This window comes from Meriones unguiculatus, chromosome 1 (assembly GCF_030254825.1).
Source record: "Meriones unguiculatus strain TT.TT164.6M chromosome 1, Bangor_MerUng_6.1, whole genome shotgun sequence".
In the NCBI taxonomy this organism is placed as follows: domain Eukaryota; kingdom Metazoa; phylum Chordata; class Mammalia; order Rodentia; family Muridae; genus Meriones; species Meriones unguiculatus.
The window spans coordinates 94,970,515-94,998,038 of record NC_083349.1 but is presented as its reverse complement, the minus strand read 5'-3'; the positions used below and the strand labels follow the sequence as shown (position 1 = coordinate 94,998,038).

The 27,524-nt window shown below is 40.7% G+C and overlaps 1 protein-coding gene and 1 pseudogene across 1 annotated transcript in view; one reads left to right on the top strand and one right to left on the bottom strand.

The window, feature by feature from the left end:
* The window catches only part of Thada (THADA armadillo repeat containing), a 294,790-nt gene that overhangs the window by 109,953 nt on the left and 157,313 nt on the right, over positions 1-27,524 (bottom strand). Inside the window, exon 29 of the mRNA XM_021652847.2 lies at positions 26,360-26,528. Coding sequence (XP_021508522.1) covers positions 26,360-26,528 — 169 coding nt within the window. The remainder of the gene's footprint in view (positions 1-26,359; positions 26,529-27,524) is intronic.
* On the top strand, positions 21,900-24,042 carry LOC110558132 (small nuclear ribonucleoprotein E-like; annotated as a pseudogene).

Genomic DNA, 27,524 nt, shown 5'->3' with positions numbered 1-27,524 from the left:
CTAAGTTCTGCCACATGCTGACGCCAATCATGAAGCTCTGCTTTAAGGCCCCAGGAACGATGGGGGTACCTACGATGACTGCATCCTCTGAAGTTCCTTTGCCAATGGCCTCCACAGTTCCAATGCTGTACCTCTTCCACACTTTAAAACAAAGTACCTGACTGCTTCCATCCAGCCTAAGAACAGCCACCCCTGTTGTTATGTTCTGAGTGGTCAGAGCAATGCAGTATAACCAAGAGCCAAGTGGGGGAACTGAGACGTTTCAGGACCGGACCTGGCAGGAGACACAAACTATGGCCTCCCCACCCACCCAGCACACACAAACACAGAAGAGAACGGAGTGCTGCCCTGAAGGGAGAGCTCTTTTTGAGGGCCCTGGCCAGACCTGCTTCATAGGAAAAGGAAAGCAGGGAAGAGCAGTTGAGAGGAGGGAGCGGGAAAGAAGAAGGAAATAAGTTGATTGTAACAGATGGACACACAAAAAAAGAGAAAAACAAGAGCAAAGGAGAAGACTTTCTGAGACACTCTAAGGGGAACCCTTCTCCACTGCTGGTGGGAATGTAAACTGGTACAACCACTTTGGAAATCAATCTGGCACTCTCTCAGACAATTAGGAATAGTGTTTCCTCAAGATTCAGCTATACCACTCCTAGGGATATATCCAAAAGATGCTCAAGTACACAAGAGGGGCATTTGCTCAACCATGTTTGTAGCAGCTTTATTCATAATAGCCAGAACCTGGAAACAACCCAGATGTCCATCAACGGAGGAATGGATATAGAAATTGTGGTACTTTTACACAATGGAATACTACTCAGCAATTAAAAACAAGGAAATCATGAAATTTGCAGGCGAATGGTGGGATCTAGAAAAGATCATCCTGAGTGAGGTATCCCAGAAGCAGAAAGACACACATGGTACATGCTCACTTATAAGTGGGTACTAGATCTATAAGATAGGATAAACATACTGAAATCTGTATACCTAAAGAAGCTAAGCAAGAAGGAGGACCCTGGGTAAGATGATGAATCCTCACTCAGAAAGACAAATGGGATGGACACTGGAAGTAGGAGAAAACAAGTAACAGGACAGAAGCCTACCATAGAGGGCCTCTGAAAGACTCTGCCTAACATTGTTATCAAAGCTGATGCTGAGACTCATAACCAATCCTTGGGCAGAGTGCAGGGAATCATATCAAAGAAGGGAGAGTTAGTATGACCTGGAGGGGACAGGAGCTCCACAAGGACCAAATATATCTGGGCACAAGGGTCTTTTCTGAGACTGTTTCTCCAACCAAGGACCATGCATGGATAACCTAGAACCCCTGCTTAGATGTAGCCCATGGTAGCTCAGTATCCAAGTAGGTACCCTAGTAAGGGGAACAGGGACAGTTTCTGACATGAACTCAAGGGCTGGCTCTTTGACCTTGCTTGCCCCCCCCCTCTGGGAAGAGCAGCCTTGCTAGGCCACAGAGGAGGACATTGCAGCCAGTTCTGAAGAGACCTGAGAAGCTAGGATCAGATGGAAGGGGAGGAGCACCTCCCCTATCAGTGAACTTGGAAAGGGACAGGGAGAAGATGAGGGAGGGAGGGTGGAATTGGGAAGGAATGAGGGAGGGGGCTACAGCAGGGATACAAAGTTAATAAACTGTAACTAATATAAAAAATAAAACAATTAATTAAAAAAAAGAAAAAGAAGAGCAAAGGAGAGGACTTTCTGAGACACTAATCACAGGAAAATTATGTGACTTACACATAGCAAATAAAAATCATCCAATTCAAGTCAGCAATACTCTATATTGTAATACCATATTCAATATTATTTCTCAACATGCTTTAAATTCTCTGATTATAGAAATTCTGATCTACCCAAAGTGCATGGGGGGGGAGGAGGAGGAGGAGGAGGAGGAGGATGAGGAAGAAGAAGAAGAAGAAGAGAAGAAGAGAAGAAGAGAAGAAGAAGAAGAAGAAGAAGAAGAAGAAGAAGAAGAAGAGAAGAAGAAGAAGAGAAGAAGAGAAGAAGAAGAAGAAGAAGAAGAAGAAGAAGAAGAAGAAGAAGAAGAAGAAGAAGAAGAAGACGACGACGACGACGACGACGGCGACGACAACTAACACCAGGTGATGATCATGAAAAACAGCATCTGTGAGAGATAGTTTCTTGCGATGCTGAGACACTGGGATGTCTAAGGGGATGCTAAGCACAATCTACTGTTTCTAAAACACACGGCTTCCTAGTTGTTCTGCTATTATGAAGACCAAGATATTAGAAAAAGCATGTTTCCAAAAAAAAAAAAAAACCCAAAAACAAAAACACACAAAAGCTACATTGCACCCTACCCCCTACAGACTTAAAAACAGTTCTGATTTCCAAAGAAAACATGTTCAAAATTGTTGTGACCAGTGTAATCATCCCAAGGATTCAAGCTCCTTAAATGCTGATCTGGACCACCTATCTTACTTGTCATGCCACATGTGTTTTCTCTGTGCACAGTGCAAAGCCGTCTCATCATTTTTAACCTCTTGCCTCCATTTCTCCCAGGCCCACAGCTTCTCTCTAGATGAGTCTTCCTCTATTACTTGTGCTGCATCTCCTTAAAAGTCCACAACTCAACATCAAGGCAGGCCCCTTCTGCTTTATTCCAACCTCTCAATACCCACAGACCAGACAACCCATCCACTCCAGTGCTCTTTCTTCTCTAGCCCACTCTGTGACAGTGACAGCCCTTCTAACACTCTAGGTCTTCAGCTCTGGAAGGAAAGTCATACCATCAAGACAAAGGTGTCATGGGAGCAAGAGTTTTATCTCCTCGATCCTTAGAAAATGTGTCACATACAGTTGTAACTATTACTGCTGTCTCTGCTCACTTCCACAACTCCTTCTTCATGCCCCTTGATCCTGACCACGAAACCCAGTGTTATGAAGCGCTTCCTGCACCCCTGACTCGGGCACTCCTGCCAGCTGCCCTTTAGACTTGGAAGCTTTCCCTGTGTCTGCCAAGTGGACATCAGGAGCTACTTCAAAAGCTTCCTCCTTACTCATGGCTTCCTGCCTGCTTTCCACATGAATGAGCAGGAACACCCACCCTCCCTAAGGTGGAACAGGATTGGGGTGGAAAATATGCAATGAAATGAAATCTGGGAAAACTTTCTGTCCATGCAATTATTCAAACACTGAAACTGCAGAGTTTTCTCCTTGCTCTTTCTGGCGCTTTCATCTAAAATGACTTACTTGCATTAGCTGTAATAGTATTACTATACAACAACTGTATTAATATTAATTGGTAATTGAATAAGAAACTAAATAATATTAAAATTAAATTACAATAAATCAATAAGACAATATAATTTTTCTATTGTGAGTCTGTTGGTTAAAGATCCCAGTCATGCTTAAGGCCCCAGGAATGACTTTATACCGCATTATTACCCATCATGTGCTACACAAGCAAAGTGTTACACGTGTCCTTGTAACTAATACCAACCTTAATGACTTGGAGGCTACAGAGGTCGCTTAGTAGTTCAGAGTGGCTCTACCAGGGGACCCAGCACCCATTTTGGGCAGCTAACAATCATCTGTAACTCTAGCTCCAGGGTATCCAATGTAAACTTCTGGTCTCCATGAACACATGCATATATTCTCATTATATAAACATAAACAAAAACAAATCTTTAAAAACCCCCATTAACGGTTGATTAAATAAAGCAACATCCAGTTAAAACAAACATTCAACACTGTGTGTGTTAAAGATCTCATCCAAATTCTCTAGAACGCTAAGTAAGTGCTCTATCATTGACTAATGCCCTTTGCCCTAAAGTCCCTCTCACAATCAGTTACTGAAAATGAAATTAAAACTTGGGGATTGTACGTTGGTCTGAAAGAAGAAGAAGGCTTAAGGAATCCGGCTAGATTTCTAGAAACTTCCACTTGGTTCAACTGCACAAATTTCCCCAAATCAACCTCCTTTTGTTCTTCATGGACTGCTGTTTGACCTAGTTCTCTCTCTATTACCATGCTGAAAGGAGTACAGAGTTAATGATTAGCATCAGACAATTCATTACAAAACCTAAGCAGAAGGTGGATCTAGGCAAGGATACACAAAATACCCTTCTCAAAAATGAATACAAGTTTTACAATGAGCACTGCAAATGTTCAAGGATGCTTATTTGAAAATACACTTACTAACTGGGCATGGAGGTACACGCCTTTAGTCCTAGCACTTGGGAGGCAGAGGCAGGTAGATCTCTTGTGAGTTCAAGGCCAGCCTGGTCTACAAAGTGAGTCCAGGACAGGCAGGGCTCTGTTAGACAGAAAAACCCTTTCTTAAAAAAAAAAAAGTCCATTCTAGATTGAGCTATAACTGAACTAAGTGTAGGCCCAAAAGACATGAAATATCATCTTTACATGAAATCCAAAAACATAAAATTAAACAAAAAAAGGAAGCAAATTTATTGTAAAATACTGAAAACAAAATTTCAATGGGGTGCATCACTATGTAGAATGTCACTTTTTTTAAACAATGAAAGAATTCTCCATAAAACAAAAAGCTCCAAATGTAAAGGAATATTTCCTATGATGAGAGCTACCTCTGAAACTCAGCAGACTGCAGAAATCAGCACACAGATGAAGTTATTTATAAACTCCACTTCCCACCAACCTTCACACAATGCCAACTAACAATAACAAGTTCATGGTTTCCAGTAATCTGTCCTGTGCTATTTAATTGCCAGCACTCAGGCCAAGGTAAACGCTACAGCAACAAAAGAACAAGATTAATGAACACTACATTTCTGCTTTGAAGTGAACACTGAGAATCATGCCCACACCGTATTCTTTTTTAGCCACTGTAGTTTCAATTGTGCCAAACATTCTACACAGTGATTTGAAGGTAGATTTTAAAATATTCCCTTTGTTTTTAACTCACCATGCACTTCCTTCCTTGAGGAAAGTTTTAACTAAAGAACATCCATCCTCTCTATATATTACAAAGCAGGTAACTCCCAAATCACAGAACACACTCTCTAAACTAAACCCTGACCACTGCTCCTACATAAAGCTTTTTAAAGCTGAGATATAACTTACCCAATGTGAAGTGCAGAAACAGCTGGCGAGCCTTTACATATGCACCTGATTAACAGCCACATAATTAACAGAACCGACAGTTCCACAGCATAAGATGACTCCACACACTTGTCTACAGTACAACATTCTCTCGTACCCCTGGCTAAAGAGCAGAAGTATCACACCACCATTCACCAGTAACAGGAGGTCCTGGCTGCTCAGACCCCAGTAAAGAGTGGTGGCCATTTGTTTGTAAAGAGGAGAAGGACTCTCCTCTACATTAAAAAAGGTCCAGGAAGAAAGTGTTCTTATAAAAATATGAACAAAGAACAAAAATAAAAATTGTGAGTCTTCTGAGACCATTGCCGTCAAATGCTTTGACTCTTTTGCAATGTATCAGTTCCTTGACAAAGTAAATTAGACCTTTGCAGTCTAATTCTCAAACTTTTACTGTCCATGGAGTCAATTACTTGTCTGTTTGTCAAACCTCCACACACAATGTGGCCCCTTAATTGCTACAGGTGTTTGCTACCATTTCTCCTTTCTGCTGTGCTAAGAAATCACCTGCCATTTCCAGATTCTGTTTCTGTGTTATTTTTTTTCCAGTTGTTTAAATATCTACCCTCCCCTCCAAGTCAGGAGTGGCGTACAAAACCCAAGCCTGGCACATACACCTCATGTTTTCATGATGGTTGAGATAACTGGACCCCAAGTGTCAGGTTTTGTTAGCACTCACCCAAATTATCTTCCATCTCTGGTTGCTTTTGGTTACCTTCTTACAATATAAAATCCCTTGAAAGTGCTCAACTAAAAAGTATGTATCCATCAGTTCAAATGTCTAAAAAATAGAGTCCCAGATATAACAAAATAATAGGCAAATAATTTCAAATGCACAAGAAACCTATTCAAATAACCTATTCAAAAGAGCTGCTAACTCACTACTTTAACATCTAGTAATGAAAACTGAAAGAACCAGGGACTCAAGGTAGTTCACTGTTCAAGCACAGGCTTACATCCCATCACCAAACAACAAACCCACCAGAAAAACCTCCCAATGACTATCACGTGGTATTTCTGTCTTGAACCTGAAGATGACTAGAAGATGCATTTGTAATGAACACCACTGATTAACTTTTTTATGGAATCCCAACATTAGAATCACATGCACATGAACTAAACCAAACCAAACTAAACCAAAACAAAACCAAATTCCTAAAGCAGCAGATTTCCTAAGCTAGACAACCTTACCCTTTCTAATGACTGAGGACGCTTACGTAGCTGATTTGGGTTTCTACCTGCAGAGCTTTGGCAGCAAGGGTGAAGGTCCTGCCCCCCATTACCCAGGGCTAACACTAATATTGGGTGGGTGAGTGGCTGTCATAGCTGGAAATTTGCCCTCTTCTAGTCTTCAGGCTCCTTCTATGGCACCAGAAAGGAAAGAGGTCATCTAAACGGCATTTTGAAGTATCAGTGATTACCCACCAATGGGACACAAAAACATCAGTCTAAGAAGCATTTAATCTCTGCACTGCTTTGGCCTGGAAATATCAAAATCCAGATCTTCCAGCTGAAAATCAAGGAAGAACTGTCACGGCTTTTGCTTCCTCTAAATCAGCATTAGTCTCTTCATCCATTCATTCACAATAGCAGTACTGAGTATTTGAGGTTAAATGCTGTTAGAGTATGCAAAAGAATCACAAGTTTACATTATTTTAAAAGAGTAGATAAGAGTTTAAATAAATGATGACTGTGTTGGCTAGTCTTATATCAATTTGACACACAAACTAAAATTATCTGAAAGGAGAGATTGAGAAAAATGCCTCTATAGGATCCTTCTGTAGGGCATTTTCTCCTTTAGTGATTGATGTGGTAGAGCCCAGCCCATTGTTTTTTATAACATCCCTTGGCTGGTGGTCCTGGGTTCTATAAGAAATTAGGCTGAGCAAGCCATGGAGAGCAAGCCAGTAAGCAGCACTCCTTCATGGCCTCTGTATCTGCTCCTGCCTCCAGATTCCTGTTTTATTGAGTTCCTGTCCTCACTGTTTAATGATGAACAGTGTTGTGGGAAGTATAAGCCAAATAACCCCTTTCCTCCCCAACTTGCTCTTTGGTCATGATGTTTTGTTGTAGTAATAGAATGCCTAACTAAGCTAATGATTCAAGAACAAGAGGCTGAAGACATGGCTTGGTGGTTTGGAGCACTTCTTGTTTCTACAGATGACCAGGGTGTGACTCCCAGGACCCACATGATGGTTCATATCCATTTAGCATCCTCTTCTGAACTTCATGGATACTTGGCATGGGCATGATCAACAGGCATACACAGTAACAAAACATTCATACACAACAACAACAACAACAAAAAGCGAATCTTCTAAGAGTTAAACAGGCATACATAGTAGCAAAACATTCACACAATAAATGAATAAACAAACAAACAAATCCTTTAAGAGTTAAAAATAATATTAAAAAGATAAAGAACAAAAGCCCAACAGGTCTAGAATTCTTACGAAAAATTAGAATTTAAAAAGACTTGGGAGCTGATGCGCTGGCACACAACCAACTGGTAAGCCAGCACCCTGGGAGGCAGAGACAGCAGGCAGATCTACGTAAGTTTGAGGCCAGTCCACCTATAAAGTGAGTTCAGACCAGACAAAGCTACACAAAGAAACCCTGTCTCAAAAAAAAAAAGAAAAGAAAAGAAAAAGAAGACCTGGGATCTTGGGAAGATATCTCAATGGTAGAGTGAAGTGGTATCCTGAAATCCTAAAGGCCCTAGGTTTGTTTTCCAGATTGCACTATTTTCCCTTTTTAAAACATATTTTTTAAGACATAAAACACTTAAAGAAAATATTAGTAAACCTAATTCAAAACTTACTTAGAAAAAACAATACATTAAAAAGACATGGTATGACTCATTTTTGCTTGGTCTTATATTGAATTTATAGAGTAATTGTGTGGAAGAAGAATAACTAACCTTTTTTACAGCCTATTTTTCACCAGAGTAAAACTCTTATTCTTTATAGATGAATATAGAAGAAACAAGTATAAGCTATTTTCTTAAATTCACTAATTAATAAGGAAACGAGTAAGAGGCAACACAAGGTTGCTCCAATAGGAGAGAATGTAATTCCCCCTTATCACTGGATCTAAAGAAATGAGAAACATGAGGCTGGGAAGGTAGTGCAGCCACAGCACTTACCTACCACAAATCAAGACCTCAGGTTTGATCTTTAGAACTAGGCAAAAGGAAAAAAGAGAACTAACTTAGTGACCATGAAAAAGGCATCTGACAAAACTCCACACTGCCCATGCTTCTGCTTTGTCTGTGTTAATTTGACAGAAGTTAGAGTTATCTGGGAAGAAGACGCTCATCTGAGAAAATGCCCCCATCAGCCTGCCTGTGCCCAGTCTGCAAGATCTTTTTATCAGTGACTGAGGTGGGAGGGCCCGGTCCACAGTGGATGGTGCTACCTCTGGGCAGGTGGTCCTGGAGTGCAAACCTTGTAAGCCAGAGGAGCAAGGCAGTAAGCAGCACTCCTCAGAGGTCTCCCAGTTCCCGCCTCCAGGTTCCTCTACTGACTTCTCTTCAAGAAAGAAAGGGCTATAAGCTGTAAGGTGAAATGACTCTTTCCTCTTCAAGCTGCTTTGGTCATGGTGTTTTAGCATAGAAACAGAAACATAACTAAGATAAATGTCTGTTTATAATGAGAATTCTCAACAAACTATAAAGCAGAATGAAAAATTTTAGACTTGCTAAAGCAAATCTAAGAAAAACATATAGCTGTATGCTGAGAAAATGTTTTTCCTCTATGATTAGAAATGCAAAATTAAGATGGTTTATTCTTACCACTCCTACTCAACATTAATAATGAAGGTCCTAGACAGTAAAAAACAACAACAATAAGACAAAAGCAGGAAATAAAAGGCATGGTAACTGTAAAGAAACAAAGTGCCTTTATTCGTAGATGATAAAGGTAGTAAGACAATCTGTCTTACAGAGACACTGGGACTAGTAAGCTTCACAGGGTCACAGCACGAAGTCAGCACATGAACATTAACTAAACTCCCAACATAAGCAATGGACATTTGAGATTTAAAAGTAAAAACAGCACTATTTCCAATAACACAAAACCATTAGCTAGTATGGAATAAATCTAACAAAATAAATATGTCTAAGACTCAAGGGTAGGTTTGGCCAGTAGTCAGCAAAGTCTTCCTGTGAAGGGGAACAAAGGACATATAATACAAATTTTGGGAAATATGGTCTCTCTTACACACTTAAGCAGCTAAGAAAGATGCAAAAAAGAGGCATAGCTGTGTTTCAATAAAGCTTTATTCAAAAAGGCCTGATGAAGGCCTGATTTGACCTTGAGAATAGATTGTAAACTTGTTGAGAAATGCACTCAAAACATCTTATTGCTTAGTACTGATTAAATGTAACAGACAATAAAGTTACTTGTAAGCTTTTGTGAAAGAGAGATGGCAATCATTGCTGCCCAGAGCAACAAAATAAAGAGATGTAATCTGTTGAATGGTAAACTATTTTTACTATACTATTATATAAACTATATTTACTATATTACTATATAAACTATATTTACTATATTAAACTATATTTACATCTACCTCAGAAATCCTATCCTAACATTTATGTTACATTGCCTATAGATGGCCAAGTTTTCAAATGTTCTTTGAAATGATCATAAAATCTTTCTGGTTCCTGTATAATTACTTTATTACTAATAATGAAATAAAACTTTGTACGTATTTGGCTGAGTGATGATTTTATTTGTCCATGTATTTATTTTTTAATTCCCTTTTTAATAAATAATTTTTCATAATGGCATTTTAAACTAATCACATCATCTTCAACATTATTATGAGAGACAGTTGCCAGTCACTTTATTGAGAACTTGTTTAGTTCTCATGATGCACACATCTGGATGTGTGTGCCATGTGCGTGCGGGTACTCACGGAGAACAGAAAAAAGAGCTGGTGTTACAGGCAGCTGTGAGCTGCATGACCCCAGGGTCGTTTGGAAAAGCAGCAAGCTCTTAACCACTGAGCCATCTCTCCAGTCCTGTAACATCTCTTTTCAAGATCGACACTGCAAATTAGGTTACCTCTATCTATCAAAGGATGAGCTATTGTTGTTCAAAGTTTATGTGGCCTGTCATATGTTAAACATCTAGAGAGTAGCGGAAGACAGTGTCAAGTCCAGGCCTTCAGACACAAATCCTCTTCATTATACCATTCTCTATTTCTAAGGCAATCCTGCGTGCTGATGGAGAGCTACAAACAGAACAATAAAAACAGTGCTAAATTTCAAACTAAAATCAAATAGGAACAAAGTAATCATAATAAAAAATGGCATTTCCCTCTATGCTTTTCAATTTAAAAATGGTAAAGAGACGTAGGGTCCCTGCCTGATACATTCTTTATCCTCCCAGTTATCAGAAGACAACAGAAATAATCTACCTTATATAAAATTCTTTCCAAAAGACTGTTCATGTGAAGTTTCAATGAACTCCAACAAAATTTTATGCAAAGGTGATTTTGTAACCATTTTCATTTTCTACATACAAAGTCTCCAACTGGGCCACTGAAAGTCTGTACCCCAAAAAATTTAATACTGAATCTTCTGACTTCCCTTTGCTGGGCAGTAGATCTCTTGAATTTTTATTTTTGGAAGCTGCAGCATCCTTTTAATCCTGTTACAGAGCTGCTGACGGGCTCAAAGGGCAGAGGAAGTGGGCTGAGAGCCTGTCCCGGAAAAAGCTCCAGGAAGAGAAAAAAACAAAGCAGAAGCTAGCAAATCATTTGGGAAAAGAATTTTGTGAGACCTGTGTCAGTGTTCACAGCTCAACTAAAAAACTGCCACCCCTGTGCAAGCCACTCCAGTGTACATGGCCCGGAACACAGGCCAGCACAGGGGCAGCCAGGCCAGTGCTGATGCAATCAGGCCAGCATGGAACTGCACCTGTAGGAAACACAATAGCCCTTCTCTGTGTCTGCCTCATAACCAGAAAACCTTAGTGGAGAAACCACTAAGGAAGCACCTGTCTTCACATGCCTCTCCCTGTCTCACTACTTTTAAACTGTTAGGGTACACACATTCTGGTGCATAGTCTTGAATTCAGACCCACTCCAAGCAGGTGAGACAACCCAGCTAGCAATTTTTAAAAAGTAATGTATCACTTGATTTTCAAAAACGGTCTTCAGTTCATAAGTCATTTTAAAAGTTCGCTTTGGTTTTACAGTGAAAAACATACAGAACTAACAGCCCTTTCAAAATTAAATTTGGTGCTAGAAATTTACTGGCTGTCCTTAGACAACTCATGATAAAGACTGATATTCTAAACATGTAGATCCATTGATCTAACTCCACATGTTATGTGCAGCTTAATTCAGTATTACTTGGAAGCAACACAACTTAACCTTGTCAAGAGTTAGCATTTTACTGGCTCTTTTCTGACTGAGGCCCAAGTCCTGCATGAGAACGAAGCCAGAAGTTGACAATCATGAACGCCAAGAAGGTCTGGACGGAGGCTCTAGCAGTATAAATATATATGGCATATATTCCCTTTTCTATTCTGAAAAAGGAAGTCTGCTTCTTGTTGTTCAGAAAGACCTTGATCTGTAATGGGAGTCGAGTATGATCTGTCTCTACATTGATTTCTCATATATATATAAAAGCATCATAATAAAACTCACTGTTATATAAAATTAATAAATCCTAGCTTTCAATCCTTAAGTGAGAGGCCACAGCTAAGCAAGAAAGTAAATGAGCTATGTACTCAGTACCACACTAGAATCAAAGTTATCAGTATAAACTGCTGTTAACACAGATGAAGACTAACATAAATGTGTGTGTGTGTGTGCATATGAATAGGTTAACACTTCTGCAGGTTTGCTAGCTGTTTAAAAAGTGTATCCGGAAACAATGTTACTCCAGTAGCAAGGAGTGCATAGTGTTGTGATTTTGGTGTCTAGTATAATTTGCCAATAAAAGGAACCAGGGCTCCCTGGAGAGATGACTCCTTCTAGACCTAGATGAGCCTAAAACATCTTGCAATGCCAGAAAAGAAAAAGCAACAAACCAAACTAAAAGTATGGAAGTATGTCAAAGGAACACAAAAAACCAACCTGAGCTTTCAATGGCTGTTACCAGAAACATCCGGGCAACAAAACAAATGATGAAATCCTACCTTAAAACCTAAATTAAAATATAATTTCCATGAGTCTATACTGACATAATTAAATGTTTGAAACTATCAATTAATGGAGAAGAGACAGATTTCCACTTAGAATTGCCCATTTATGAAGATACCCACCTCTAAGAAGTAAAAATTTAGCTTCATTTCATTACATCTCCCTAAAGAGTAGAAAGAGGGCAACCATCCCCTCTAAGCCACGTGGCAGCACGTGTCAGTCCACACCTTGATATGGCAGTGCAAATGGCAACCATCTCTGTAGCCTCTGCCCCAAACCCTAATCCCTAGCTTAGCCACAAAACAAAACACCACCCAAACCCAAAAACAGACACTCAAATGGAGAACTTTCTCACCAGTCTATATGATGGCCATTAAAAACAAGGAAAATACGTAAAAATCTGTGACAGACTAGAGGAGGCTGAGGTAAATGACAACTAACTATAATGTGGCAACCTGACACAAAAGCAGCATAAATAAAGACCAGAGAAGAGTCCATTGTTTCTGGCTTGGTCTACAGTAACGTGCCAGGTACTTCTTTAGTGTGACAAATACCACAACAGTATAGCATGGTGACAGTGAGGAAAACTGGGCTGTATGGAAACCCTCGGTAATTTCTCCACAACTTTTTAGTAAACCTAAAAGTACTCCAACCAAAAAGTTTACCAAAAAGGAGACCCTAACTATCAGATTAAATATAGAAACAAAATCAGATCTATGTTATTTATAAAGGACAACTAAAACTGCAATTTAATGAGAGAAGGAACGAACTCTATATGTACATATATTTATTTCAGAATCTAAAGCAGAAGAGTTGTTTTAACAATATCAACATTAGATAAAAACACCATATAAGCCAAAAAAGCATAAATAATGATTACAAAGATGTTATTCAATAATAAATAAACAATTTTCCAAAAGAGCATAAAAATTATGAAAATTCCAGACATTAAGAAACTTGCTTAAATTTTCTTAAACAATGCAACATTGCTAAAATGTACAAAATTAAAGAAGAACTACAAAAACTTATATTGCTTATAATTTTCAACTCACACTGCTATCAGGCAGATGAAAAGGAATGTGTAAGATTATTTTAGAATAGTCTCCAAAATACACAACTCACAAATAATCATATTATATGTCAAAATAGCCTCAATACATCTCAGAAAAGGGAATGTCATCAGAGACGTCCTCTGACAATACAGCTGATATTTTAAGAATATTAACAACAAAGCTTCTATGTAAATGTTTAAACTGTTAAAAACATAAAAAAACTCAAAAATACAAGGAATACATTTTAAAACCACATATTAAAAAAGAAAAAGAAGCCATAACAGAAAGTTCCAAATATTTAGATGTGGACAAGAATGGAAGCAACAGAAAGCAACAGAGTGAGACACAGCTAAAATGGTATTAAAAACGTACACATGGCCGAAAGTGTGCAGACCCAAAATAAAGCTAAAGTATCCATGAAATATCCACCTAACTGAAGAATTTAGTTGAAGAAACCATAGAATGAACTCAGAAAAAGTCTAAAAAGAGAAATAATAAATATAAAATATAAAAAATAAAGATAAAATATATACTAGTGAAAATAAAATAAGAAGTTCACATAGAAGTGAACAAGCTAGAACTGGTTCTTGGAGAACTCAAAAAAAGCTAGCACTTAGTGCTTGGTGTTTGGGAGATAAAATACAAGGAAAGCGCAACTGACACGAGCTCATTATTTTCTGGGCAGTGCTGAAAGATGCTCTGAAAGTCAGCACCGCAATTGAGCCTGGCTTGAAGGGAAGGGGCGGCAACCCAGCTTCCTGCTGGCCAGGGGAAGAGAGGCACAGTCAGTCACATAGTGCATGCTGACTGTGGGGTAAGCACGGAACCTCAGGGCTGGCCCCAGTAGAGCAGACTGAAATGGGTCCACATGGACTAGTACTTTTTGTCAAAAAACAGACTGTTGCCAGGCTGGCCCTGAACTCACTATGTAGCTGAGAACAATCTTTAACTCCTGATCCTCAATACTTCCATTTCCCTAATGCTGAGTTGTCAGGTGAGCACTGCCATTCCTAGTTTATATGGTACTAGGGATCAAAACCGGGGCCTTTTGTATGCTAGGCAAGCTCTCCAAACTGAGTGACATCCCCAGCCGTGGGCCAGCATTTTTTTGATACTGCAAACAGGCAAGTGTGTTCTGGGAATAGTTCCAGTGATGCCCAGCCCTGTGGTCCCTCACTAGCCCTTGAGCTAGCCCTCACTAGCTCCCTAAACTGTTTCGAGGGCTCAGCAAAACGCCACAGCAAACTACTACCTCTAAGAACAGTCACCGAGGAAAAAGGATTAAGCAACAAACAGGCTACTCTCGCTTTCCTAATATGAACTTAAAAACGAGCAGACTCACTGTCACCAAGCAGCTCACACCTAAGACTTCTGAGGTGGACAGATAGCTGGGAGTTGTGCATGTCTGTCCATTTTGTGGCCATTTCCCTTGGGCGAAGAGTAAGAATTCAGGAAACAATAGAAAAAGTTAGCACAGGAAAGAATAACAAAATACATTTACATTGATCCACAACAGGCAACGCAACAATCTTGAAGATGCTTCTGCAAAACAGTGCAGCTTCCCTGTGCGGCGGCACAGAGGTCCTGGGGAGGGAGGCACAGGGATCATGAAACGGGGGTGCAGGGGCACCGCTTTTGACTTTCTTCAGAAACCTGCCACCGTGTGCCCTTTGGGCTACGTTACAGCTCTATTTGCCCAACTTTCCTTTGAAGAACATGGGCTTAATTTCTGGTGCTAAGTCTGCATGCCCCTGTGCATGCACACACAGCTTCCATCATCAATCATGAATTTTTACATAAATTACTCTCATCTCTCTCTTCTCCAAACCTCTGAAAATCACACCTGATGATGACTTGATTTTTTCTCAAATAAACTGATCAGTGACTACTGCTTTGCAGTATAAGAACAGTATTGAAATCAATTCTTAATCAAGAACTGATACTGTGTCAGAAACTGTCACCTAAGAAAGAAAAGGCTATGTGCAAAATGAGCACAAGCTTACATGCAAAAACCCTTCTCACTATAACCAATCAAGTCTTTTGAAAGAACTGAGTAGTGGGGTTGGGTTGTCAAACAGCACATGTAGGTTGTAAATTATAACTGATTTCTTTGAATGTTAATGGAGGTGATGGAATTTTCTGGCACTTGTAAACTCGTCAAAGACAAAGACACACACACACACACACACACTTAAATCCATGGTAACTCCAAGAAAACAACTGTGACCTCTGTAGAAATTCAGTTCTCAGAAAGTCAAGCATAACGTTCCCTTCCTCCAGAAATTTGAGCAGTTTCAAAGGTATCCTAAATACGAATACAAAAGCAGGATCCTAGTAAACAACAAGGCACCGCCATCATGTCACCCAGTAATAGGACCTCACACACTGTACACGCCCAGCAGCTGTCCCGGAGCGCCGCCAATGCGAGCACGCAGCACATCTCATTCCCAAGGTCCCCAAAAAAGAAAGGAAAAAAGGAGACAAGGCATCCATCATTTGGAAAACAAACACAACCCCCTAAATATATTCAAATACAAATTCTTAGCTCAATTAGTAACCCTATCCAAACTAAAAGCTCTCTACTATGGACAGCACTCCTCCACCATGTGCAGGGTTAAGGATGGAACTTGGAGTTACAAGCTCTCACCACCAAGTTGTACGCCCAGGACTACTCCCTTTTTACACACACACACAGGCAGAAATATTTATTTGACAATTATTTGACAAATAATTATTTGACAATTTATAAAATAAGTATTAGGAATGTATTTTAGGGCTAAAGAGATGGCTCAGAGGTTAAGAACACTCGCTATTCTTCCAAAGGTCCTGAGTTCAATTCCCAGCAACCACATGGTGGCTCACAACCATCTATATAGTAAGATCTGGTGTGCAGGTAGAACGTTGTATAAATAATAAATAAATCTTTAAAAAAATAATGTATTTTAAAGTCTTACTGTCATATATCATAACATTTTTCAAGAATCGAGTTAGAAGTTTACTATTTCCACCATGTTTTTTTTAGCACCCTTATCTAGGATCCACTAGTCTCCTTTTGGGGGTCAAAATCTGGGAATCTGGAGATGGTTTAGTTCAAATTTTGATGTCCTGGCTAAGTTGTCAGCAGAACCTCTATTCTTAGAGAAGATTAAGAATAGAGGTTAATCTTCCTCAATTGGTTCCTAATCTTCCATGGTTCCTACCTCCTACCCAGGAGAGGCTCAAAGAGACAGATGTAATCACACCCAGCAATGATCCAGGTTTCAAGCCAGAGCAGGGAGAAGGTCTCCCTGGGAAACAGAACCTACCAAAGTACTGAGCTCCCTGAGGCTGGGGAGGGCAAACTAAAGTTTCAAGAAAACATGGTGTCAGTGGATCTGAGGCTGGACAGGACATGAAGTAAACTCTCAACAGCTAAGATCTTAAAAGGAACTAGCTTATATGCTCACAGCACATTTGTGTGTGTGGATGGGTGTGGGTTGAGGGGAAGGGCAGGGAGGGAAATCTGGAGCTTCCACCAGGATTTCCAGTCCTGAATTCCTACTCATGGTCTCTATGCAGAGTTCCTGTAGCCTGCGGAGCCACAGCCTGTCCCTAGGTCAGGAGTAGGGTTTTCATGACTAGTTAAGACAGCTGTATCCCATCTTGTCCCACGAGATGATAGAGGGAATCCAAAGGTACCTTGAAACAAAGGTTTTCAAAAGGCAGATGATCAGGTGAAGGGGATCAAATATAACAATATTGAAACACAGAAGAGTATTTCGACAGCTGCGTGCTTAATCAGGAAATGGGCTCCACGTCCTTGAATCTTTCTCTGTACCCTAAGCTCACTTCAGTGCAAACCTCTAGTGCAGTTCTCAGCCTGTGGAGCATGACCCCACTGTGGGTCGCAGACCACAATATCCCTCATATCAGATATCTACATTATGATTCAAGCAGCAATATTACAGCTATGAAGTAGAAAGAAAATAACTTATGGTTGAGGGTCACCAAATGAGGAGCTGTGTTACAGGGCTGCAGCACGAGGAAGGATGAGAACCACTGCCCTACAGTGACTACCAAATGATCTCACTATCCTCAGCTACAGTGCTTTTAAAAGCCAATCAATTCCTTAGTAACTGAAAAAACTGAGCATCCGAAATGAACAAGTGCACACACTGGGCAATCCCCAATGATACACAACAAAAGCAACGAGGTCTGTCTTTTTGCCTATTACACTGGCATCTTCTAAAAACAAACAATAAATGATATTTTTATAGGCTGAGGAAGCCCCCTCCCAAATTTCCATCACATAATGGGCCCATATATCATGAATTATTCAATAGGAATCCACAGAGCCCCACAACATATACAGTGTGCTACTCTGTTTTGATGGGTTTTTGAAATATACTCAGAATTATCTTGAATAATAAATATCTCAAAACAATAACAATAGAATGACTAGGAGTGACTGGAAAGAAAGAGGTGAAAAATGACCTTAATACTAGATTATTCTATCTAGGCGGCTCCTATATCTCTTTCACTTTATGAACTTCACATTCCCCTCCTGGAATGGTCAAAGAGTTCTTTGTCTGAGACAGTGTAACAGTGTTCTTTTCCAGATTCATTGAGTTTCTGATGGAGTCTGAGGGAAAGGATGTAATTCCAAACAAACCAGGTGCGCAGGATAATGAGCAGATAGGCAGAAACTGGTGGGGAAGCCGAGGGAATTGACACTCTTCTGAGGGCGGGAGGACAGTGGCCGCCCCAGCACAAGCTCACAGCTGACCTTCCCTCAGACACGCTCTCAGCATGCTAACAGGAATCTTCACATTACCTATTACTTCAATAGACAACATTAATTTTCCTAAAACAGATTTCTTTAGCTCAAAATATATTATATCATTTTCAGTCTTTCACATTCTGACATAGACCTTCCTTCCAATCATCTCAATGCACCCCTGAAATCACACTAAGCACAAGGCCCCCATGCAAGTACTTTCTTCTGTTGGTTTACCGGAGGCCCCACTGTCCACAAAGCCTCTGCACTCACTCCAGCCCACCCTACTTCACCTCAGGTGTGTGACCATGCATTCTTTGGCACCCATCATATGTTGCCACACGTGTGGCTTGCAATATTAACAGCTCCTTTTTCAGGGAAGATCACAAGCTTCTTGAGGGTGGGGGACATGTTATAAACAATCTTTTCTTTGTGTTATCCATAGTACCTGGCACAACTGTTTATACTTTAGAAACTACTCAGTAGATAGTTAGTAAAAAGAAAAGAAAGAAAAAAAGCAGAGACATTCTCCAGTTCACTGTACATCTATCTCAGAGGCCCACGAGAGCTCCCTGAATCCAGAGCATGGGAATCCACTTTGGGCGCTTCTAAGATGTGGCGTCCCTCCTACCCTCCTTCTTCCATTATGCCCACTCTGTTGGCCCTTCTCTATGGAAAGATAGTCGCAGGCACACTTCTGGCGTACCTGCTTACAAACGTAGGTGACTACTGCAATTTGAGGAGAAAAGGTATTTACTTTGTAGTACCTCCCCCCAGTCTTAACCATTATCATTTCAACAATGATTACTCTAACTCTTTATTTAATGCTAGCACTTGCTTTCCTTCCTACTCTCCCTGACTCCTCTAGTCTACCTGCTCTTTTTGGCCACAGCAATTAACAGCTTCCAAGAAACTACATAATTTAGCTACTATATTAACTATAGATTATACTGTTATGCTATCATTTATTATTGTATCTCCCAGACCCCTTGCTATAAAAATATTAACTCCATGAAAGTTTATCTTTTTGTGTTTGTCGGATTTTGAGACAGGGTCTCATGTAGTCTATGCTGGCTTTGAACTCACTATGTAGCTAAGATGACCCTGAACTTCAGTCCTCCTGTCTCTAGCTTCCGTGTGTGCTGGGATTTAATCCCAGGGCTCTGAGCATGCTAGAAAACTGCTCTGCCAACTCAGTCACACCCTCATCTCTGAGAGCTAATGTTCCTAAGCAAGGATCCCTCTTTTTGATGTACCTACTTGAGACGAAAGGGGCATCAATCAATAGTGCTTCAACAACTCAACAGACAATGTCAATTTCTCATGGTGGGACCCTGAAGGCTCCACAGTGACTCACTTTTCTCTGAGAAGATTTTTTTCCTCATCCACAGAAGTAATACACTCTAGTACAGTATAGTACAACCTGACAATGATATGTATATGCACATATATAAAACAGGATACTGTACTGTGCATGTAGCACAGTACAGTATACTACTGTAAGTTAAAGGGCACAGCTCAAAAATGTCAAATGAGCCTAGAACCGAATCCCTGATCTATTTGTTGCTATTTATACTCGTATAACTTTGGGAACATCTCTAACTCTTTTACCCTCATTTTTTTTCCCCCATCAGTAGGACAGGAATAACATATACCTTCCAGAAGAATCTCTGTAAGTACTCAATAACTGGTAACCCATTCAAGATATATTATATCCAGCAACTAGGGAAAATATAGGCATGCTGTCTGCTTTTCACTATTCCTGGCCCCATTCTAATCCCAAATCGCCTGGGGAAACATGAAGTGACTATGGTGAAGTTCACGATATCGTGACTTATATTCAGGCTTCCTTCAGAGCATTACAAAGCCACAGAAGGGCATTGCCAGGGGGAAAATGACCATGTATGACAGCCAGCACTCCTGAACCTGGCACCTGGGAAATATCTCCAACACTGGGAGAAGGCTCTTTAAGTAACATACACCAAACAAAAACTTTTGAATGTTTATAAGGAAAGGATTAATTTATCCCCAAAGTAGCATTTTAATTAAAAGATTACTTTTTTGGGCTTAAATCCAGAGTGCAGTATGCTGTCAAAGTCAAGCTTTAACAAGGTATAGATCTTTCTTTAACTTTTCAAAAAGACCCATTGCCACCCGGTGCTCTTCACATCAAGGCAACAGGAAATAATTGTTCCTTTGCCCCCTGGGTTAAAAGAGATGCTGCTACTGCCAGCTGCAGGTGAGCACAGGTGTCTCCAGCTCTCCCTCCATACTCCTGATCTCTGAGAACCACAGGCTCAGCAGAGATACTGACACACTTACAGTCACAGCACGGGAGAACTCTGCCATGGCCCCTCATGGACCGGGCCACTTCTTCGCCACTCACATGTTTTCCTTTCACAGGAGCACAGATTCTCACAAGGGAAGAACAAGCCTGACTACCAGTCATAAATATGAGTATTTTCAATGAAGTCTGACTCATTCTGGAAACAAAACACACTGACAAGTAATCCACTTACAACATCATCATTTCATGCTTTTGTTTTTCCATCTTAAATTGTATTTTCTGAGCATAAAATAAACAATGGAACAGGTCACCAAATGGGATCCATCAATTATTATTCCATTTCTGGACAACTTGAACATTTTATGTTTCACAATTTTGTACTGTTGAGCAATATGGAAAAGATATTAAAATTCTTAAAGCACAGACTGTCTACTGAGTATCCTTTTAAAAATGGAAATAACTCTAAATTATGTTAAACTGTAAGTACTGATGCAGCAACATTAGTAAAAGGCTGTCTCTATCCTGGATTTTCTCCTTTCTTCAGTAGGTCTGGGGCAAGCACTGATCCCAGCTCCTCAAACAACAGCTGCTCTACACAATTTAGGGAAACTGGTCAGCCATTCCTTCTTTCTAGGTTCCTGGTTTTCTTTCCAAGAAAGCGATTCCAAAATCATCCTCTATTTCAGTCGTGAAGCTATCTTTGGTAGGCCAGTCCCACTCTGCTGTCCCCCTCTGTGTGGAGGTCCTGTCAAGCAGAAAGGGCCCATTTTTTGGTCTGTTCACGTCCAAAGCCACCTGGCTGTCTGCTCTCCACCTCAGCTTCACTCACTCCTCTGTTCCTGCCCACAGGGATCTCACTGAGCCTTGGACCTAGAGCCTCGTACACTGGGAGAGAAGAGCCCCAGAAGCAAACTCCTCTGGTACTCCAGCAGTACCTACAACATAGGAATGCTCTGTTTGCCAGATTAAACTCAATCTTCACCACTTTGCTTGGTCCCACCATCTCCCAGATCTACCAAGATTTAGGGATGGCAGGGTGTGACTACTGTGACTTAGCTGGAGCCTTGGAAAACACTGTTGCTCCAGCTATAAGTCTCCAGGAGAAACACAAAGAGCAACGGGAAAGAATGAGTGGAGGGAGGAAGGCACAGTATGTCTTGTCCTTCGTGTGCTTTCTGGATTTAGTACTTCCCCTGACAATCTCTAAGATGCAGGTGGTCTCATTTTGTTTCCAGTGTTGATGAATCATAAAAGCTCAATTTAAGGAGACCAACTAACTGGTTACAGATAAAACCAGAGAAGAAATGGCCCCTTGGTATAATTTCCCTAGTCATGAAAAGCTGTTGCTACTAGGGAGGAAGCACAATACAAAGAGAGGAAGAGGGTGGGCTTGGAGTGAAGTGCATCTCTCTTGACTACCTCTGTGGCGCCATTCAAGTAACCCTTCAACCCTTCAACTGAACAGGAGGGAGCAAAGCGGGAGGGAATGAAAGAAGCTACACCTGTCTTGCTACTTTGCAGGTTTGCTAAGAGCATGGGTGAAATCACAAAGACTCCAACTGTTACTGCCATTTCCATGGTAAACTACGCTGAGCACCTCCACCACCCAAAGCCTCTCTGTTAACACACTGCACCACACAAGTAGGGAGCACTGTCACTGAGCTCCACAAGCGGGAAAGACAACCTACTTTTTTTTTTTTTAAAGCTCAGAATTCTCAAAGTAGAGAAATCAAGTCTCCAAACTGGGGAGAAAAATAAAAGAACTGAAGTGCTTGACATGTTCTGCTGGTAAAACAGAGAGAAAAAGCTGATGTCCATTCATAGGGAAATGCAGTTTGTGCTCTCACATCAAGGGATGGGGGCACTTTAGACTGAAGAAAGAACTTGTCTCAAATGTTCTGATAAATACACAAATGGTTTCCCACTTTCCAACCAGCTACATTATCTAAGCCACGTACTTTACAAAAGAGCCTTCTTTCACCTTTTATGTTATACTACCAGAAACATGACCAAAACATGGTGGATGAGCAAATCCAAAACTCAAACTCTCTCCTCAGATATTGTAGACTTCTCTTTAGAAGATCAAGATGCTGGTTAAATACACAAGAATCAGAACAAAGCTTTCCCTTGGGTTCTTGGCCAAACTCGCTTGCAACAAGAGAACTTTCTAAATGCCACTGCAACATTTTGGGAGTGATAAGTAACCCAGTAGCAATGGTGAGTTATTGACAGAAGACTTATGGCCCCTTGGTTTAAAAGCAGACAGCTTAACAGATGGGTGACCCCACCAGGGCTGCTCCCACACAAGGTAATGTCCACAGCTCTTACAGACCTTTATTGAGATTTAACATTTATTTTGGGCTCTTTAGCACCTGCTGTACAACCTCACCTCTCCTAATGTGTGCCATGTCCATCCACTTCAGCACTGCCATTCTGAACCTCTGGTTTTGACGTGATTAGGAAATAAACCCATATGTTCTTGTTCCGCACACCCTATAATGAGTCTTTCCCAAGCCAAAAAGTCAGGGATCAGCACATTTCTGTCTTTAAGGTATACGGAAGAATACTCTTAGAGTTTGATATGTTTATGTAAATATCTTCAAAGAAGTCAAATGTATAATTGAAGAAAATGTTCTGTAAAAGAATTTGTTTTCTGATTACAGAATGATTTCCTGCTCTTGAAAAACTAAGAGTTTTGTATTTACTTAGCTGGCTCTGAAGGTCCCATGGAGAGTATCACTCCTCATGTCCCTAACATCTCTTTTCCAAGTGCAAGTATTTGCAGGTTTCAAAGGTAGCTTTTTGTGTAGAAGAACCTACAAGCTGAAGATTCCTCTCTCACTTAACCCTTTAGATGTTCTCCCCAAAGGGCCACAGTCAATAGTCCAGACAGACCAGAGGACTTCATATACTGTGACTTCTTTTCAAGTAGGGTGAAGCAACCTTTATAAACATGGCAATCTATTAGACAGTGAATACCCAGCATCCACACTATGACTCCCTCCCACCCCCAATAAGCTTTCCATTCATTAGGAACAAGAGCCACAGCAATACAAGCACAGAATTGGAAGCCTTTTGTCTTTCCAGAGTTTCACACGACAGTCAACAAAGTCAGAAAGGTAGCCCACACAGAGTGGAAGATGGTGTCTGCTGGCAGATAGGTGCAGCCAGGGCTGCGATGGAGGGAGGAGGTGTCTAGCTGACTCACCAGCATGAGTGGGAGAGAAAGAGAGAAGTGGCTCCACCAGCACTGCTTCTGAAAGAGCTCCGCCAGCCTCAGGCCTGCGACCTTCAAACTCAGGACAGTGGGCATTTTCAAGATTCTGCTTTCCTACTTTCCTTGTCACTAGTCTGTTTCCTTTGCAACAGCAGCAGAAATGTGGCCAAGAGATCTAACTTCGGCTTTCTGAGGCAAGCCTCCTACTAGTGTGGTTTCTGGGACTTGCACTGTAGCATCTTGGCCAGGGCCGGAAGGTGCACAAGGTGGTGGTACCCAGCAACCTCCTCTTTAGGAACTTGCAGAATAGGTCGCAGACTCAGGGGTGGCTGTATGAGCAGCTACTGGTTTTGGTGGTGCTGAAGAGATTCATTCTAAACCAAAGTCAAGAAGACACCTGGGTTGAATCATACTAAAAGAAGGTAACATTCCTCTTCTCCAAAATGGTGTATTCTGCTGAGAGCAACAGCGTGAAACATTTATTCATATTGTTTTAGTGGTCCTTATGTTATTATCAGGTGACAATAAATGCTGTGAGATTGTTTTTGTTACAAAAGAAAAAAAAAAAGAAAGAAAAAGAAAGGAAAGAGAGAGCTTTAATTTATTTGACTAAGCCAGTGCAGATCTTTGGGCCTTTATGGCCTTCCCCAAGGCTAAGCTAAACATAGCCTCTCTTCAGCACAGGAATGAAGTGAGGACCCAAAAGGTGTAAATGCTTACTTAAGCCTTTAGAAAAGAAACCACATGAGATTGGAGAGATGGTTCTTGGGGTACATGTGCTCACCATACAATGTGAGGACCTGGGTTGAATACCTAGTCCAAAGTAAATCCAGAGCTACAATCTGAAGTGAAGAAAAAAGAACCCTGTAAGCTTACAGGCCAGAACCCTGGTGCACACAGCAGAAAGACAACAGAGGGCCTCTCAAACAAGGAAGGCGGTGAGGACTGACACCCAGGGCTATCCTTGTCGGCCACCTGGGTGTTGTGGCATGCATCCCTGCCCTCAAATATTTCTCGACTCCCAACAAAAGAAACCATGAAAATCTAATGCACACAACACAGAGCAAATGATCTGAAATACACTATGAACTCCAAGACTCTGGCATGGTGTGTGTGTGTGTGTGTGTGTCTGTGCATGTGTGTTGTGTAATCTCTTTAAGAGATCCACCAGATCAAACTTCTTTCAAAATGACACTGAGATGATGGTTTCCTCTACTTTTCCTTTATTATGTGCAGGTGAGTTTGCCAAGGTCTACAAGGGATGTGAACATGTCTTCTCTGGTGATAAAGAAGTATGTGCTTTGGGTTCCTATGACTTGATATTACCTCATTTTTACTGTCGAATTAAATACTGAAAGGTAAAACTGGCTTGGGACCTCTTTAATTTCAAATGTGTAAAGTCCTGAGAACCACTCAGGTGGTTTCAGTCTAACCCAAGTTACAGTTTCCAGGTGTGTGCTGCCTTCTCCTCTACCTTACTCTATGACGTTCTCTCTGCACAAGACACTCCTTTACCATGCCTGATGAATGTTTTCAACCTCTGCTAAACTGCCACCTGCTCTGTGATGCTTGCCCTGATTGCCCCAACTCAACTCACATGGCCCTGGCATGTGTCATCCAGCACTTAGCATGCTACATTGGGACTGCCTGTTTTCTGCTCTTTATATTGTCCAGGCCAGGAATGACTTATTTGCTGTTCTGACTATGACACAACAGTATATAGCAGGCATTCAGTAAGTCTTTGCTGAATATACAAACAACCAACGAACAAAGATAAGAACACAGCTGCACCTTACATTTCACCTACAGAATTAGTTTTCATCATAGGGCAGAGTGGATACCTGATGCAGAACCAAGCAGTTCATCTCTAGACTCCCATTCTGTGAACCATTTCACACACTGCCTCCCACGTCAGCAGTGTAGACTTCAGGAATACAATATGTCCTGGGATCTCAAGGCCAACTCTCATTGTGCTTGTAAGCTAGTGACATGACCTGAAGTTTAAATCCGTCCCCATCCATGCCCAGGTAAATGTACACAAGAGTCATGTGAATACAAGATTTTACCAATGCTACCCATTCCAGTTACGGTTTTAAAAGGAGAGTTTCAATGAATTCTCATTCATTTGTTGCACTTAACTAAAAAGAACAGTAAAATTCTATATTTATTTAAAACATAAGCCAGCAGGATGGCTTGATAAAATATGACAAAGACAATTTAGAGAAGAGTTTATTTGGGCTAGTGGTTCCAGAGAGTTAAGAGTCCTTGTTGGTAGAGTAAAGGCATGGTGGCAGGAACAGGAAGCTGAGGGTTAACATTTTGAACCACAAGCAGGAAGCAGAGAGAACAATGGTGTGAGTCTTTAAACTCTCAAAGCCTGCCACCTGTGGCACACTTCCTCCAACAAGGCTACAAGGTCTTCACCTTCTTAAACAATGACACCAACTAAGGACCAGGCATTCGAATACCGAGAACTCTCGGGGCATTTCTCATTCAAACCATCACAACCTTGAACAAGAAGAGGGCCAGAATGTTCTATTGGAATATTTGATAGAAAAGCATGTTGAAGAATTTAATGAGCTGCCAAATCAGTATACACTGGTTCATAATTGAGGTGCATGAAATCATATCTGGGAGATATCTGGTTTTTAAGAAGGTAAAATGAGTAAATTATACAGATAAACTTAAAAGCCTGTATATCAAGTCATCGCCTGCTAAGAATACAAAAGTATATCTTGTGGCATTCTATGGAAGTCACGCAGAGTCACTGCACTTACTTGTAGAAGTGTCCCATGAATATGGTTTTGTCGGAAAGACTGGTCAGTGCTGTTGGGAAGAGAGTCCAGCAGATCACAGAGGGTGCTTGGTATTTGGTCTATCATAATGAAGGGGACCAATGCACGAGCTGCCATTTCACGGGAGCGGTAGACAGGTGAGTGACCACACCTGGGGAGAAATAATATCATTCAATGCTTGTTTCTACATCTGTATCTTTGTATATGTTTGTTTACAGGATCAGTACTTCATTTCAAATGACTTCCTATTTTTTCCTTGTTCAAATGATGTTTTTCTTCGTATCAATATTAGTTTCATAGTTCACATTGCTTTTGCTAAAAATAATACTATTACAGGGAACAAAAGGTAATAACAAATGACAGCAAAAATGACTTGCTCCTTAATGATAAACAAATACTAACCGGATACCTATTATGAAGAGCAGAAAGTACTGTGTTAAGTGCCATGAACAGTGAGACTATCTCTGAGCAGCCTATATGCCAGTTGGAAATATGAGATGCACATCTGAAATGAGGAGCAAAACCAAGGCACTATAGGGAAAAAGATAAATAAGTGATCTTGATGCTATGGTTACAAGAAGTGAGAAGAGAAAGGCTGAAAGTCAGGAAATTATGGTTCTGGTTGGCCAAGAAGAAACAAAAAGCTGCCCCAGCCAAGAACATATAAAGCAAAAGTACATTAAGGTTAAAGAACTGATGGAACAGGCCACACTGAGGAGCATCACAAATGTTAGGCAATAAGAACCCCAAAACTCCAAATCCTTACCTGACTCACATCCAGAGAGTGGAAATTAAGTAAGGGACAGCCATGGGCAAAGGATATCTTGTGATGCTCTACAGAGTGCTTGAAAGGCAGGGTATCTAAGGGACTCGAAGTTGGAAACATTTAGCTCTTGCGAGGCTGCAACCACTTTGGTGAATGAGACTGTGAAGCTGAAAGCTTCCGAAGACATAACAGATTGGAAGGCAAGATCCAATATGGCAAAGTTTCAGCTTAGTAAGTTCTTTGCTAGACTTCTCTAGACTTCATCCACTTACAAAAACAACTCATTTTGCAGAGCTATCTTAGATGCCAAGGCAAAAGATCAGAAGACAGTAGGTTTTACTGTAGGTAAAAATGGCCTTTTACCTTTCCTCAAAAACAAGC